The following is a 15,722-nucleotide window of genomic DNA, read 5'->3' as shown; positions in this document are numbered from 1 at the left end:
TTTTAAGGTCCGTTCTAACGCAAACCATTCAGTGATTCTACTTTATAGTTCTGCTTTGGTGAAAAGCTCTTTAATTCTTGTTTTATGTTTAAAAGATCTGTGCCATGAAGAGTAGTTCCCCTGGATGTGTTTAACTTCTAATGTTCTTGTAGGTCCTGCAAGCATAGGCTTACTCAGCCCAGGCGTATTGGAATATTTACTTCAGAGCCTGGTAAGTGTCTTCCATCTTTTTGTATGTTTCCATACGTAGCAATTATAATGCATTTTGTTGTTGTTATTGTGAAAAGTTAGGGTCATATGTAGTAAATACTGGTTATATATGTTACAGAAAGTTGAGATTCCAGAGAGTCCCTAGGATCTCCAGCCTTGGAGATAATTAGAAGTTAATAGGACAAGGCACTGAGCAGCCTGATCTCAAACCAGCTCTAATAGGAGGCTGAACTAGAGGAGCTGTGGACCTCCCCTTCAACCTAAAACATTCTGTGACAGACTAACAGGTTCTCCTACCCATCTGTGCTGGGTATTTATTAAATAACTTTTCTTCCTGCCCATGTTTAGAACTTCCAGTCCCATCCGACAGTGATGCTTTTTGCACTAATAGCACTGGAGAAGTTTGCACAAACAAGTAAGTATTAGCCTGATACTGCTCATAACAGCCATACTATGGCTTCTACTGTGTAATTGTCACTTGGGAGCATGAGAGACTGGGTTGGTGTAACCACAAATATGGAAGAGAAATGTTTGTCCATTTACAGACAAGAAATAGTTATTGCTTTAGTGACATCTGTCTACCCCTTCAGACACCTGAGATATTTGCTGAAACTCAGTGCAGTACTTTCCAGTTGGACATTCCTATAGAAGGGCTTAGGCTACGAGGCCTTTGTCACTGAAATAAATCTATTACAGGTGGATAACAGCTATGATTAGGTACTTGTAGGCAGGAAAAAATACTTATTGTTTTAATGACACCCCACCCACAAACCATTAGAGATTTGTGGAAACTCAGTACTTCCCAGCTCAGAAATTGCTGCATAAAGACTTAGGACATGAGACCTTTGGTATTTGAAAGGAAATAAATGTTTATTAGAGAGATGGAGAACAGCTGTGATGTAATAGTCTCTCAATGCAGCTCTGTGCTGAAGAGTGGTATATCTGAGTGCAAAGTTAATGTGCATCTGCTTGGTGAATTTCATGCTGTTTGTAATACTGAGGTTTGAAGGGGGGGTTCTACTACATTTGCAGAATGTTCCTGTTTTTAACTGAACTTGTCACCAGTTTATAGCATTTACTCTTTTTGCTGTCATTGCAGGTGAAAATAAAATGACAGTTTCTCAGTCATGTATTAGCGACCAACTGATCTTGCTCGAGAAATGGGCAGATAATCCAGACTACTTAAAACGCCAGGTTGGGTTCTGTGCCCAGTGGAGCTTAGACAATCTGTGTAAGTATAAGAAAGGGATGGATTCATTTAATATCAATGGCTTCTCCAAAGAGATGGAAGACTACTTTTGTGTTTCTTTTGTATAAGCACTTACTGTAAATATATCTGACTGCATTTGTAACCACTCTCCTTCAAAAAGGGAAAAAAAAGGGGAGGGGAGAGAGGGTAGGAGGGGGAGAGGGGGTAGGAAGGTGGGCAAATAGATCCAGTGTAATAGCATAGAAAGGAAATTTTAGCAAGGAAAATTTTCGTGGAAGGAAGTGGTTTGAACTCTACAGGTTGAAGCTGCAGTGAAAATTCTTCTTTGCACCATATTTTCTGTAACACATGGTGCAGCAGATGTGCTGAATAGCTAAGTAGTGCAGCTCTGTCTCTGGAATGGCAGGGTTGTTGATGTCCTGGTGATCGTCACTAGTGTGATCACACCCCAGCAGTGCAGTCTCAAAGAATTATTAAAGACTTCTTAAAGATACAGTTGTGTGATCAAAAGTGAAAAAGTGTTTGACAAAGCACTTGATGAGATCTGTCCTTTAGAAGGATGACTAATCATCAGATTTCCTTGTTTAGTTGTAATTTGTGGGGTACAACTCTAAAGACCTTGTAGTTTCTAATGCCTTTTGGGTAAATTTGAGTAAAAGGTCGTGTTGGTCTTTAGCTAGCTTATGGAATGCCAGTGTCAGTTGTGTTTAGTAAATATCTGTGTAAGTGTGTAGCAAGCTTGGGACATCTGAAGTGTCTTAGTTTACAAATCTGAGATCTTACTCTGTGTGTGTCAGCAATTTGCCACTTGGCAAGATAAATACTTCTGATACTTCATGTGAAAAGTGGATACAGGGAGAAAGCTAGTTTGGTTCAGTTCAAGTTTCTTGTTTTCCCTTTCCTGTCCTTTCCCATGGCCAAAATCTTGTCCGCTGTGGTGAATCAGAACTCTGCTCTGCTGAGTATACAAATACAATTATAAATCCTGAAGCAGTGGCTCCTTGGTATGAACTTGAATGCCTTACAGTTGCCTGTGTGTTTCCTGAAAGTAGAAACTAGACAGTAGGAACTCTAGTCCGAGGTCTAGGTTGTACACTCATGTTTAGAGGATATTTAGCATGCAGTTTTTTGGAAGTGATGCTGTTTTCGTGTTGGCAAAATGTCAATATCTCATTCAGATATGCTAAAAATTAACTGGATCCTAGAGAGATTGATTGCCCAGGTGTGAAATAATTGAAATAAAGGATTGCTGCAGCTGTAATTAAAACAAGCCTTCTTTTTCAGTTTTAAAAGAAGGCAGGCAGTTTACATATGAGAAGGTTGACTTGACCAGCATTAGGGCTATGCTGAACAGTAATGATGTCAGTGAATACCTGAAGATCTCTCCACATGGATTAGAGGTAGGATATATTTTCATGATTCCAAGATAAAAAGGAGCCTGAAGAAAAAGGAGATTTTAAAGTCTTTTTGATTGCTATTTGCTCCTGTTATTTTCTGGAATGAATCAAAATTCTCTGCTAGCTTTGTTTGGAACATTTGCTTTGTCAGACAGTCCTAACATTGCTACACTGATCTGAGCTGGAGAAATGTTTGCACTAAAGTAATACCTATATCTGTGCCACAAAACTTTGGAAGAGTGGGGAGGATCTTAGAATCCCAGACTGGTTTGGGCTGCAAGGGATCTTAAAGCTCACACAGTTCCAAACCCCTGCCATTGGCAGAGACACTTTCCAACTAGACCAGGTTGCTCCAAGCCCAGTCCAACCTGACCTTGAATGCCAGAGATGGTGCAGCCACGGCTTCTCTGTGCAGCCTGTGCCAGGGCCTCAGCACCCTCACAGGGAAGAACTTCTGCCTAAGATCTCACCTCAGTCTCCCCTCTGTCAGGTTAAAGTTATACCCCCTTGTCCTGTCAGTAGAGGCCCTTGTACAAAGTCCCTCTCCAAGGGAGAGACAGCTGGCTTTTCATGCATTTTGACTAAAATTGTTCATAAAATACAATTCCTATTGTTTGTCCTGTTTAGTCTTGAAAAGCCCATAGCAGCAGGAGTTTAGTCTCAGCCACAAGTCGTTTTTTTCGTCCACCTGCCCCCACCTTTTTCTAGAACTTGTTTGACTACTTACACATGGATCTTCGTGCATTAACATTTAATACCTCTTATGTCTTTCATACCAGGAGTCAGCTAACAACCAGTGACCTGGGTCTTCCTGTCCTGGCTGTCTTAGTCTTTAAGTCGACTCTGTCAACTTTCTACTTTTTTTTTTTTTTTCCTTTGTGGCTTACCACTGAACAATTCTCAGTCTTGCCTATTCATGAGTTTGTGACAATGATTGCTGTAAAGATAGGTCACTTTCTATCTGAAATGCCTCTTAAAATTATGTTGGTGTATTTTTACATGCAAGAAACCTGTTCAAGAGAAGAAAGGGGCTTATTTGAATGTTAATTTTGTAGGAACTTAATTTTTGGTTTGGTTTTGGTAGGCTCGATGTGATGCCTCATCCTTTGAAAGCGTTAGATGTACATTCTGCGTTGATTCTGGAGTTTGGTACTATGAAGTTACAGTTATTACTTCAGGAGTGATGCAGATAGGATGGGCTACCAGAGACAGCAAATTTCTCAATCATGTGAGTACACATAATGTTGTCTAGCTGATGATGTAACTTCTGTATTTTCTTACTTAGGAGTATAGCTCTGGTTATTCTGTGGTTGTACTGAGCATTTGTGCATTTCATTTGATACTTTTGTGCTTTTGTGTAGCTTTCTTTTGCTGAACACAGTGGTGCAAGAGAAGGAGGCTATGTTTTCATTGACAGACTGAAACTGTTCACACAAGTCACATGTAGCTGCTAGCAGTGGCAGCATGTTACTGACTTGCTGTTGTCTGGAAGCTTCAGGAAAATGACTTCTTATTTCTTGTGGCTTGGTCTCTTGGAAATTCTTTAGATAAGTGGTTGTTGCTGTCTGTTGGTTTTGGAAGTAAACCATTACTCACACGGAAACAGCAGATTACCATGTGCTTTGCCTTACACAGGTCACCAAACAGCCATTTGATTACCCTCTTTAACACAAGGGAAATAATTATTTCAATGCATGGTATCATTGGATCTGTTGGTAACAGCAATATGGTACGGTTTGGCTGTGACAGCTTTTTTTTTTCTTTCTTTCTTTTGAGAAAATAAAAATTTAAGAAAAGATGAAACCCTTCTTGCCTTTATTCTGATAATACAACATAAGTACACTTAATTTATAGCTCGTTTTTTTCTCCCTCTCATCCAGATTAACTTAGTATCTTATTCTTAATTCTAGGTATTCTTCGTACTATTTTAGTTACTTTTGCTTTACATTTATTTATTTACTTACTTTTATTTTATTATTTATTTTACTATTCCTTACTATTTTACTTACTTATAAAATCAAGTATTTATTAGCATTAAAGCAAAATGTGCTATGTGCACATGGAAGTCCAAGCCTGTAGTCTTTTTTATAATCTTGACTGTTAGTAGAGATGTAACTAGGACTTCTTTCTTCGTAAGTCTTCGTGGTAACTCTGTATGCCTGTTATAAACTCAGTATGCTGTAGTATAATCTACTTCAGTATTTCCATAATACTAAGAAAGTGTAATGACTGCTACTCAAAAAACTTGTCTGCTTCAGCTTAGGGAGGACTTCCCCTATGATCAGCCTTCTGAACTTTAATGGAAGTTCATTCAAGTGCAAGATAAAATTGTAGTACAGACAGCGAGTGTGGCCAGTCTACCACCACTGAGCACAGTTGGAAATACAGTGCTGCGACTTTAAGTTGACATTACTACTGGCTGAGCTTGACTAAGAAATGTACCTGTAGCCCTTTATTGTTGTAATTGCATGGCTTTCTATTCCTACTTGGAATTTAATTTAGGAGAAGAATTATATTTATATATTTAACATAGAGATAAGCAGTTAAAACTTCTAATTTCTAATTATTATAGAAAAAGTCATCCCATATTGCTGGGTCAAATGCAGAAGCTAATATGAAGATAGGCTAAACAGATACTGATGGTGGGGGTATATAAGAGAAATGCATCATGGGCATGAAACAAACACCAGTGGGAAGAGACCCAAGGAATGAGAGTAGCTTTTCAAGTCTTCCTGTGAGTTCAGTTGTGTTGCTCCATCTCTCCCAGTTATTCATGTAAATAGTATTGTTCTCTACTGGTGTATGACACGTACATCACATCCATAGTCCAGTCCTGCATTTCTAGGAGGTTCATACAGACCTGCCCTGAGCACAGGCATTGTAGATGTTGAGTGTAATGGGAACTGAAATAAAAGGCTATGTGCCTGCCTTAGACTGCTAAGAGGCTTAAAAGATTTTTCCCACTTACTGGTAAGGAGCTTGGTGTAGATTCATTTTTCTGTCGGTGCTTCCTGTACAAGGTATGAAAACAGTGTCACATCTGAGCAGGAGGATTTTTCTCTTGCTACAGCTCATTGGCTAAATGCTGTTGTTTAAACTCATTGGGTGTCTACCTGAAATACAGGATATTATCTTCTGGGTATGTTGCACATACAGTCATCAGACTAGCCATATGCTCTTTATTTACAGTATGTGTAACAAAAAGACTGGTCCTAAATATGACAGTAAACACCCATTAGCTAGGCTTAGCTTTAATTTGGAACATTGGAGGCTTGTGTAATCAGATGCTTTCTAATATTTTCACTCCAGACAAACCATGCTGAGCAGGAGGAAGTTATCTTCCATAGTGCTTTTGGGTTGCACGTTTGGGTTTTCCTACATGACAGATTCTTCTCCCACTCTGAAACTTTCAGTTTTGTATTTGTCTTGGACCTTAGCACTATCATTTGATAACATCTTCACAAAATGAGGGAGGCTGGCTCTGAAAGAGCTACATACAATATGCAACAGATCCAGTGAAGGGACAGTGGGTTTCTTCTCTGTGTGCTGTTCGTTCCGGTGGTGCTGGGTTATCTTGCGGGGGAAGGTACTACAGGTCTGGTAGTGGGATTTCAAGGTTAAGAGGGTGGTTACAGTTCTGTTTGAGTTTTTAAGATGCAAAAAGTTAACTTAGCTATTTGGATACTAGTCTTCTGATTTCTAAATATTTTAATAAGCATGACTGATTGGAGCTCAAATAATAAAAAAAACTTAGGAGACAATGTCCCTTTCCTCCCTCTCCTCACCCCAACAAGTTCTTTTTGATGTGAAAATGAAACTTAAGACTAGGTGGTAAGAATTGTCTTTATGTAGGTGGGAGAACCCTTCCTGCTCTGGATGAGTAGTGTAGCTAAATGAAAATACACTTTACCCTTTCTGTGTGAGGACTGCCTGCAGATTGAAATACTTTACTCTTTTTCTGAAGGAAGGTTATGGCATTGGGGACGATGAATACTCCTGTGCCTACGATGGCTGCCGGCAGCTGATTTGGTATAATGCCAGAAGTAAACCACATTCCCATCCCTGTTGGAAAGAAGGTATTCAGTCCATCTTCTGCTGTAGATCCTAGCTGGATTGCTGCACAGGATGTGCAGGTGTCTAAAAATCAGTTTGTTAATAGGTGCAAACAGAGCAGTTACTGCCTAATCCCGATGATACCAAAAATTTAATAATTATTGTGCCTCTACTAGTATTTGCAGTGGTTTAACTGTACAAAATAGGCACCATGCTCTTGCTCCACAGTCTGTTTAAAGGGAACCTGTTGGTTAAATGTTTTGGGTTTTTTTATAGGCAGTGTACAAATCATAGCACCAACTGACAATGCTGAACAGACATTTAATCATCAGGCTTTTGTCCAGACATTTGTAGTCCTACAAAATAGGGGTGAAATCTTCCTTTCTGGGTTGAAAGGGTTATTTTAAAAAAGAGGGGGGAAAACCCCAAACCCTTATCTCTGAATTAGACTTTGTTTGTTTGTTTTAAGGAGGTGTTGCATTGTCTTGCTTACTTTAAATTCTTGGATAACTACTTGGACAGCAAAGTTCTGTTCTTGATCTCAGCTTTAAAATCTTGGTAGGAGACTGCATGCCATGCTTGTGTGATCTGGGCTGCCTTCTCTTCTATTAAAAACTTCTCCAAAGGACAGCTAAATTAAAACACCTCTTAAATAGCACAAGCACGTTAGAAACTTAGATTTTGACAAGTATGTGTTCCGAGGATATTTTCAAAAGGTGTAAGCAGCCAGGGAGAGACAGAGTGCAGCTTTTTTCTGGCTTTGGCAAATACCCTGCAATACTTTTACAACTGTGTAGTATTAATGCTCTGGCAGACTAAAATATTTTATTTTTTTATTATTTTCTCCTGGTTTTATCTGTCTATCTACATATCTATCTTTTTCTGTCAGTGTTTCTTCCCATATACTTCTGCAAACAATTCCTTTTAAGTGAGACAACTCAGAGTGAGATATGTGATACTTAAAACAATAACTTTCAGCTGTTGGCATTTAACAACTGAAATCTTTCTTTGCTTTGCATGTAAGGAGACACAATAGGATTTCTACTAGACTTGCACGAAAAGCAAATGATCTTCTATTTAAATGGAAACCAGCTTCCTGCTGAGAACCAAGTATTTTCATCTGCTATGTAAGTATGTGCTCACTTGGAAGGACAGTGACCTGCATAATAATTATTTTAATTACATGAAGTGTTTCCCATTTCAGTTGTACATTCATATTTGCTTACTTGAAGCCATCATTAAGCAAGTTTCCCAATTGAAAGTTGCTTAGAAATCTGTGAGAAGGATATAATTTTACAGGTGGGTTTCAGGGTCCAGAGTAAATACTTTGAACTTTCCAAAGGTAGGCTCAACTTGATGTTTTCTACTGTCAAGCTAGCACAGCACTGAAATAGCATGCAGTTGGAGCAAAGATTAACATATTTCTAGTAGTCCTTGAGGAATTTTTTATCTTTAAAAAAATATATATATGTACATATATATATATAAAGCCTCGGTCCTGCAAGTGCTGAAGAATGTCTGTTTACTTACTGCTGCTCACTGAGACCAGTTCCTGCAGTAGCATATTGAATATTCATGGAAGGATGTCTCTTAGTATCATTACAGAAAGGTGTTAGGCTTATTTTGACAGCTCTGTTAACATTAACACATGGCCAACTCCTGATGCTCATGGAGAAGTTCAGCCTTTTAGTTCTGAAAAGGTAAGGTGGTGTGATACTTGAGAAAGAAGCTTCTTGTGTAGCTTAAGTAAGCATTACAGTACTACGTGAAGTAATACCACTGAGCTAATAACTTCATTCATATTTTCTCCTTAAGTATGAGATGCAAGCAAAGAATAGTTCAAAGAGTTGCAGAGTATCTTATCTATTCAGCTTGCAGTTCTTCATGGGGATTATGTGATTTATATACTCAACAGATTCTGTTACTTGGTTATATACTCAACTGGGGTCCTTTCAGTAAATAAAACTGAAAGAGGTGATAGTTGTGGTGTTTTTACAAGGTGGCTGTGAAGAAAAGATGGCTGTCCTGAGGTAATCCTTCAAGAGCAAGGAGGACCAGATGGGCATTGTGCTAAGAGTGGTCAGACCTGGATTCATCTGTACAAGTCCCACACAAGTGTATGAGTGTCGCAAGCTGTCCAGGTTCCTGCCTGCTCAAATAAAGCAGAGGGAGTGGTGGATATGGAGGTGTCCCTTGCAGCTGGTACTGCTCCTCGCAGCTCTGCTAAACAGCAGTTGTTTAGAAGAAAAATATTTCTGTCCAGTGCTGAAGGAGATATCTGAGCTGATCAGTGTAAAGAGGATCTGATTGTAGGCTGTTCAAATGGATGTACCTGCTCTTAGTGTAAGTGTGACTAATGCTAACTGTAGAGTAAGCAGCCTTTATTGGCTGACTCAGAGTAAATTCAGCTAACCTCTGATGGTAAATTCAGAAGCTGAGAACTAAATAAAGTGAACATGTGCAGCTGTAACTGGGTATGTCAGAGGCTTTTCTGGCAATCAGCTGTAGAACTTCCTATTGAAGGAACTTGTGTGTGTCATGGTTTAAACCCAGAACCACACAGCCGCTCGCTCACTCCCTGCCGTTCTTCCTCCCCCTTGTCCCCAAGGGATGGAGGGGAGAATGGAAAGAATGTAACTCTCACAGGTCAGGATAAGAACAGTCCAGTAACTAAGGTATAACATAAAACCACTACTACTACCACCAAGAACAATAAAGATAAGGGAAATAACAAGGGAAGAGAATATAACCGCTCACCACCTGCCAACCAATACCCAGCACGACCTGAGCAGCAATCTAGTCCTTCCGGGTAACTCCCCCCAGTTTATACGCTGGGCATGATGTGCTGTGGTATGGAATACCCCTTTGGGGTAAGGTGTCCTCTGCTTCGTCCTGGCTTCCCCTCTTACCTGGCAGAGCAAGAGCCTCAAAAAGTCCTTGGTCAGAGTAAACATTACTTACCAACAACTGGAAACATTGGTGTTATCAGTGTTGGTCCCAGTCTGAAAGTCAAAAACACAGCATTGCACCAGGTACTAAGAAGGAGAAAAATTACTACTACTGCTCAACCAAGGACACTTTGTTTCAGGGTATATTTTTTGTCTGGTAATAGTAGTAACTTGTCTGGAAAGCTTTCCTATTGTTTGTTATTCTAAAATGTCTGTTCCTTATATTGCAGATCTGGCTTTTTTGCCGCAGCTAGTTTCATGTCCTATCAACAATGCGAGTTCAACTTCGGGGCAAAACCTTTCAAGTACCCACCATCAATGAAGTTTAGTACCTTTAATGATTATGCCTTTCTGACAGCAGAAGAGAAGATTATTTTGCCCAGGTAATCCTTTCTAGTTTGGGTGTGTTTGCATATGGAGAAATAAAATGCATAGTCTTTATAGTTCCAAGTTGCATAGTCTTTATGTTGTACTTGGCAACGTTAATCTTACAGTGTCATACCTCCATAGGTCTCCTTTAGAAAAAGCTCCACTGCAACTTAATGAGAAGGGTAGGAGATACACAGCCAAAATCCATTAAATTACGCCCCCCCAAAAAAACACCCCAAAACCAGCTAAATTCAAGTGATCTAGTACTGTATAGTAAACTTCTTAGTGAAAGTGCCTCTTGCTGTCTAAAAATTACTAGGTTGGTCAGGGAGGTATAGTCCTAATTAAAAAAAATAAGTCTTATTTAAAACTGACCTAATTCATGATGTTGGTAGCATAGAGGTACTGAATGACTGGAAGTCTCCAGGTTGTCCTTTTCTGATCCAGATGAAAATGCCTCCATTTGTGAATGACAGTGCTAACAAAGGTTATTCAAATTTAGAAGTACTTTCCCTAACCATTAATCTAGCTAGATAAAACCAGGTTTGGATATATTCTTCCTTAACGTACCAAATTTCTGTCAGGAATGAAAACTAATGGCTTTTCTGATTTGGGTTGTTAGTAATAAAATAATTTACTGCAACACAGGCAGTGTACCACAGTACATAGTGTAATCTGGCAGACAGTGGACCCCAGATTTGCCACTTGGATTAAAGCACTACCTCTAGAGTGGTGCTGAGGTTCGTGGTTAAAAAAAAAAAAAATCTGTTGTTACACTTAAGGAAGTGTAACATTTCATCCAGTTCCAACCTCCTGGAGAGAAACCAGGGAAAACTGGTTTCCTGTTGATGCCTGATGAAAAATCTTGGCCTCCTGTGACAGAGCCTGTTTACTATGCGATAGTGCTGAAAGACTCCCTTCAAGGTGGGACACTTGTTCTTTGTTTACACAAAGATCATTCCTGCCCTACAGCCTGAGCTGTTTGGAAACTATAAGCCAATCCTAAATTAAAATATAGTGTTGATCTTAAAAGTGATAGGGAATTAAAAAAAAAAAATCAAGGGCCTGAGTAGACCCAAGTTATCCATCACAGGACTTAAACTCATGTAGAGTTGTGCAGAATTTAATGAGCCCAGTGTTGGGGTATAGTCTGGGTTAGACACCTTGCCATTGAACAGTTTTGATTGTGTAATGTGTGTGTTTCACATCTGAAATGTCTTATTTCATAAAATGGGAATTTTTTTTCCATTTAAGCAACCCTGGGCTGTTGGGTTTATTTTCAATTTCTATTCTTTTAAACTGTTACATCATTGTAGGGTTTCTGAATTTTGTTGATATTTTCATTTTGTGTGTTTAATTTGTGGGTTTTTTTCCTCTTAACTCTTAAAAGTACACAGATGCTAAAGAACAATTTATTTTAAGTGTTCAGCTCTCTTTGTCCCCTTCTGACACACCAGAATAGGGAGTTGAAGACTGTTTTGAACATCTCTGGGTGTGTTAAGCTTTTTTGAGGGAAAGTTATGATTGATGTTTATCAGTAGTAGTGTTGACTAGCACAGTCAGAATAAGTGTGGTTTTATTGTTTTGAATAAAACTAATGGGGGGGGGTGTCTCCTTCAGACACAGGCGTCTGGCCTTGTTGAAGCAAGTCAGTATCCGAGAGAACTGCTGCACACTTTGCTGTGATGAGGTAGCAGACACAGAACTCAGGCCGTGTGGACACAGGTAAAACCTTAAAAACAAAACAAAACCAAAGAAACAGGGAAAATATGTGTGTTTGACATTCAGCCTAGGTGAAGTCAGATGCAGTCCCTGCTTATCTTGATTGACTCCCAAGAGTAAAAAAGAAATAACCTCTTTTCTTCCAGATGTGACAGACAGATGTTAAGCATAGCATCCCCACTATTTCCCTCACTATACACCTGAGATATAATGCCCAATTACATGTGTCTGGGGCTGGGGAAGTACTGCAGCAATGTACGTATGCTACCCCTGGGCTACTGAGTCTTTATTCCCTGATATCAAATGTTTATGTAGAAACATAGAATGATGTGGGTTGGAAAGGACCTTAAAGCTCATCTACTTCCAGCCCCCCTGCCACGGACAGGGATACCTTCCACTAGACCAGTGCCTGCTTAGTACTTGTGTAAGTACTGGTTCTGTGAAATCCAGATCACATGAGGAGAGCAGAAAATTCATTATATGCCCAAATACTCATTAAATGTTCAACAAATGGATTGTTTCAAGTAACAAATTTCTCTAAGACATAAAAATGGGACAGCAGTGTGAGTAATACAATAATAGCATTTTCCTGCCTTTAAGGAGCCTACTAGGAAATTAATTTAGCTAAGTCCAGTTCCTTAGTGTTTTTAGAGCACTTGTGGAAGCAGTCTTGCCATGGGTCTGGATGCTGGAAAGTTAAAATGAGGCGTGCCCTGTGTGTGTCCACAAGAAGAGGCAACAAGCCCCAGCCAGGGGACTGGGACCACTGTTCTCCAGATCCAGTGTCCAGATGAACAAAGGGTAATCCCAACTAACGGCACTGGGTCTTTAAGATGCTGAGCAACAGGAGCTCCTCTCAAAGCCTGTAGATCCGCAACACCTGACTTGCAATTCCTAATCTCCACTCTGAAAGACTTATCTTGAGTGTGTTTCTAGGAGGCTAACTGAACTGCTTAGTGCTTGAGTTTTGACTTGTTGTGTTGTGTTTTTCACACTGTAAATGCAGACTTTAACTGACTTTTCTTCTCCTGCAGTGATTTGTGTATGGAGTGTGCCTTGCAGCTGGAGACCTGCCCATTGTGTCGACAGGAGATACAAACCCGAGTCAGACAGATCTCTCACATATCATGACACACGTGGAGAAATACCACAGACTTGTTTTCAATTAACTCAAACCAATGCTGAAAGGGGAAAGAATCTGACCACTCTTTACACGCATAAAACCATAGCCACTGCCAGATTTCATGCTAACCTGTTATCTGTTAATTTTAAAAATGAAATCTTTAATAAGCTATTTCAAGTTGCCAGCAATGGGAACTGATCTCAAGAATAAGGAGAGTTGGTAGGTCAGTGTGCCGTGGCTTTTGGTTCCTCCAAGCAAGACCATAGGAGAGTGTCTCTCTTCTTCCCCCTTCTTGCCTGTCACAAGTGCTGGAAAAATTTGCACTGGAAGTACACATACAATGCATTTTAGAAAAGAAGAGCAAATAATTATCTCCTAAACCAGGGCTGTTATGTGTTGTGCTCGAAAGTCTATTTTTGGCAGAAGTCAGTACTAAAAAGAATGCCAATGTTTTCCTGTTCAGTGTAGCCTCCTGCTGGTCAGAGACTGTATCTTCCAACAGTGGATATTAAACTGCTCAAAGACTTCATCCATACACAGAGTGATTTGAAAAGACATTGTGGAGACCAGAGAAAAACTCACATTTTAATAACCTGGTGATTCCAAAGAATGTTGTAATTTGTCTTTAAACGTTAAGAGTTTGTTGGTATTTTCAGGTTTCTGATACTTTTAACTTCAGTACCCACATTTTTTTGTAAGGATATAATTTTCAGGAGGTATTCTTAACTAATTGTAACATTGGGCTGGAATTAATTTGATATTCTGGGTATTTTTTAAGATATCATCAAACATCTTTTTTTAATCAGTGTTGGTTTATAAAGTTATATTCACTTTGGAAATACTGAGCTATCTTACAAGATTAGAGGAGAATTTGGGGCCAGTTTATTTTAAAAAATGTTATTTGGACAGGAAGTTGGATCTTACTCTGTAACTCTTTAAAAATGCACCTTGCTTGCCATGTGTCAGCCCTGCTCTGAGCATGTTTGGGGCCACACTTCAAGTTTTTGATAGGGATCACCCGCTGGGAATCTCTGCTCCAGTTCAGTTACACACTTGTGACAGTGACATGTTAAGAATGCATTTCAGCAGGCAGCTCTTAAGTGTTTTACTAGGTTCCTAGAAGGAATTGGGGTTCACAGCTGGTGTCAGTGATGTAACACAAAACCTGGTGGAGTTAAGCTTCTTGGCAGTGATTCAACAGCAGAGTATGTGACAGTGAATTCTCATGCTGTGATGTATCTTATCTTTAAAATCACTCATCTTTATTGTACTGTCAAGTAGTAACACAGCAGAGCTGAGGCTGCTTCTTCCTCTTGAGTACTTTTGCATCCTACTAACTTAAATAGGAGCAAAGAGGTCTGCACACAGGTACCAGTCGAGCTCTCTGTTTCACCTGCTGCCTTTGCTAATGCAAGGGTGCTGAATTTCATCCAGAAATACACATTAGGAACAAAAAGAAAAAAAAAGGAAAAAAGTGTTTCTCTTAAACCTCTGGAGTACAATATGTGAATTAGGACAGTTCCATCCATCATTTTTTCTTGTTGACTTTTTTCCAAATATAGACTGAATCCAAAACTGGAGTGCTGGGTAGTCTTTTTGCAAAAATGAGAATTCTGCCTAGAAATGCCTGTTTTGATTAGTCAGACTGTCAAAATCTGTGCTGCAGGGACCTTATTTCCTTGCTGACTGTACTTTACAAGGGTTTGCTGTAAACCATATTGTCAGCCAGGGCTAAGTCCCTCCCTGCTCGCTGCTGAATGCACAAATGTGAAAACCATCACTGCCATGAGGATGCTAGGATTTCAGAACCACTTGAAGTTTTTCAGTGCTTCCAAATGCAATGATAGGTTTTTATACCTAAGGTACGAAGATACAAACCATGCTTTAGGGAAGAAGTGGGACAGACCTGTTTTGAACTCTGCCTTAATTGATTTTAGGAACTTCAGGACTTTGATTTCCCTGGCCAGGATTAACTGAGGTAAAATTTTCAGAAGCACAGAAGTGCCTAGGACTCCACATTCCAATCAACTGCTGTATGAGATTAAGCATTTAAGGCCCAGGTCCACAATGGCTTCTAGATATCTGGTGTCCCCTTGAAATGGAAGTGACTGAAGAGCCTTGCTGCCTCTGTGGACACGGGACTAAGTGCCTACATTCTTTGTTGGAAAGATGTGAATGCTTTGAAAATTTTGCCCCAGATCGTCTTCCGTGTGGCTGGTGCTGGGCAGAGAAAGACAGTGAAGATGGAGGAGGGAGCTGTGTCCCAGAGAACTGTCCTGTTCATTTCACTAATGGAAAGATTGCACCACTCAGCTGGCTTTCTGCTGGAATTCACTATGGGAGTGTCTTTGTAAAGCTCGATCCTCCACCACTGCTGCACTCTCCCCCTCCGTCCCGCGCGCTCCAAAAGCTCTGGGACTGGGAGGGTAGGTGGTGACTGTAGGCGCTCAGGAAGGGAAAGAAATTGTGGTGAAGTCGTCCATTCAACAATAAAGTCGTGAAAGCCATTTGCTGTTCTTTAATTCTTTGCTGCTGGTTAAGTGCCGGGCTTCCAACGGCTGTGGTGCTGGAGAGTGATGCAGGCAGCTCTTGCACAAAAAGCTGGCTCTTAGGCAGAAGGGCAAGGCCCGTGCAGGGCAGGTGTCCCGCCGGGGTGAAGTGGTGGAGGCGGCGTTGAGGTGGTGGTGCAC

The 15,722-nt window shown here is 40.1% G+C and overlaps 1 protein-coding gene across 3 annotated transcripts in view; it reads left to right on the top strand.

The window, feature by feature from the left end:
- Positions 1–15,539, top strand: part of RSPRY1 (ring finger and SPRY domain containing 1) — a 42,529-nt gene extending 26,990 nt beyond the window's left edge. For all 3 annotated transcript variants that reach the window (XM_005152307.3, XM_031051919.1, XM_031051920.1), the window contains 10 exons: positions 153–211; positions 559–625; positions 1,310–1,441; positions 2,705–2,820; positions 3,902–4,045; positions 6,782–6,893; positions 7,895–7,997; positions 10,049–10,201; positions 11,808–11,912; positions 12,944–15,539. In XM_005152307.3, coding sequence (XP_005152364.1) covers positions 153–211; positions 559–625; positions 1,310–1,441; positions 2,705–2,820; positions 3,902–4,045; positions 6,782–6,893; positions 7,895–7,997; positions 10,049–10,201; positions 11,808–11,912; positions 12,944–13,040 — 1,088 coding nt within the window. In that variant the 3' untranslated portion in view covers positions 13,041–15,539. The remainder of the gene's footprint in view (positions 1–152; positions 212–558; positions 626–1,309; positions 1,442–2,704; positions 2,821–3,901; positions 4,046–6,781; positions 6,894–7,894; positions 7,998–10,048; positions 10,202–11,807; positions 11,913–12,943) is intronic.
- Positions 15,540–15,722: the final 183 nt, after the last annotated feature.

This window comes from Melopsittacus undulatus, chromosome Z (genome assembly GCF_012275295.1).
Source record: "Melopsittacus undulatus isolate bMelUnd1 chromosome Z, bMelUnd1.mat.Z, whole genome shotgun sequence".
Classification (NCBI taxonomy): domain Eukaryota; kingdom Metazoa; phylum Chordata; class Aves; order Psittaciformes; family Psittaculidae; genus Melopsittacus; species Melopsittacus undulatus.
Note: the sequence above shows the minus strand (reverse complement) of the source record. Positions and strands in the feature narration are given on the sequence as shown.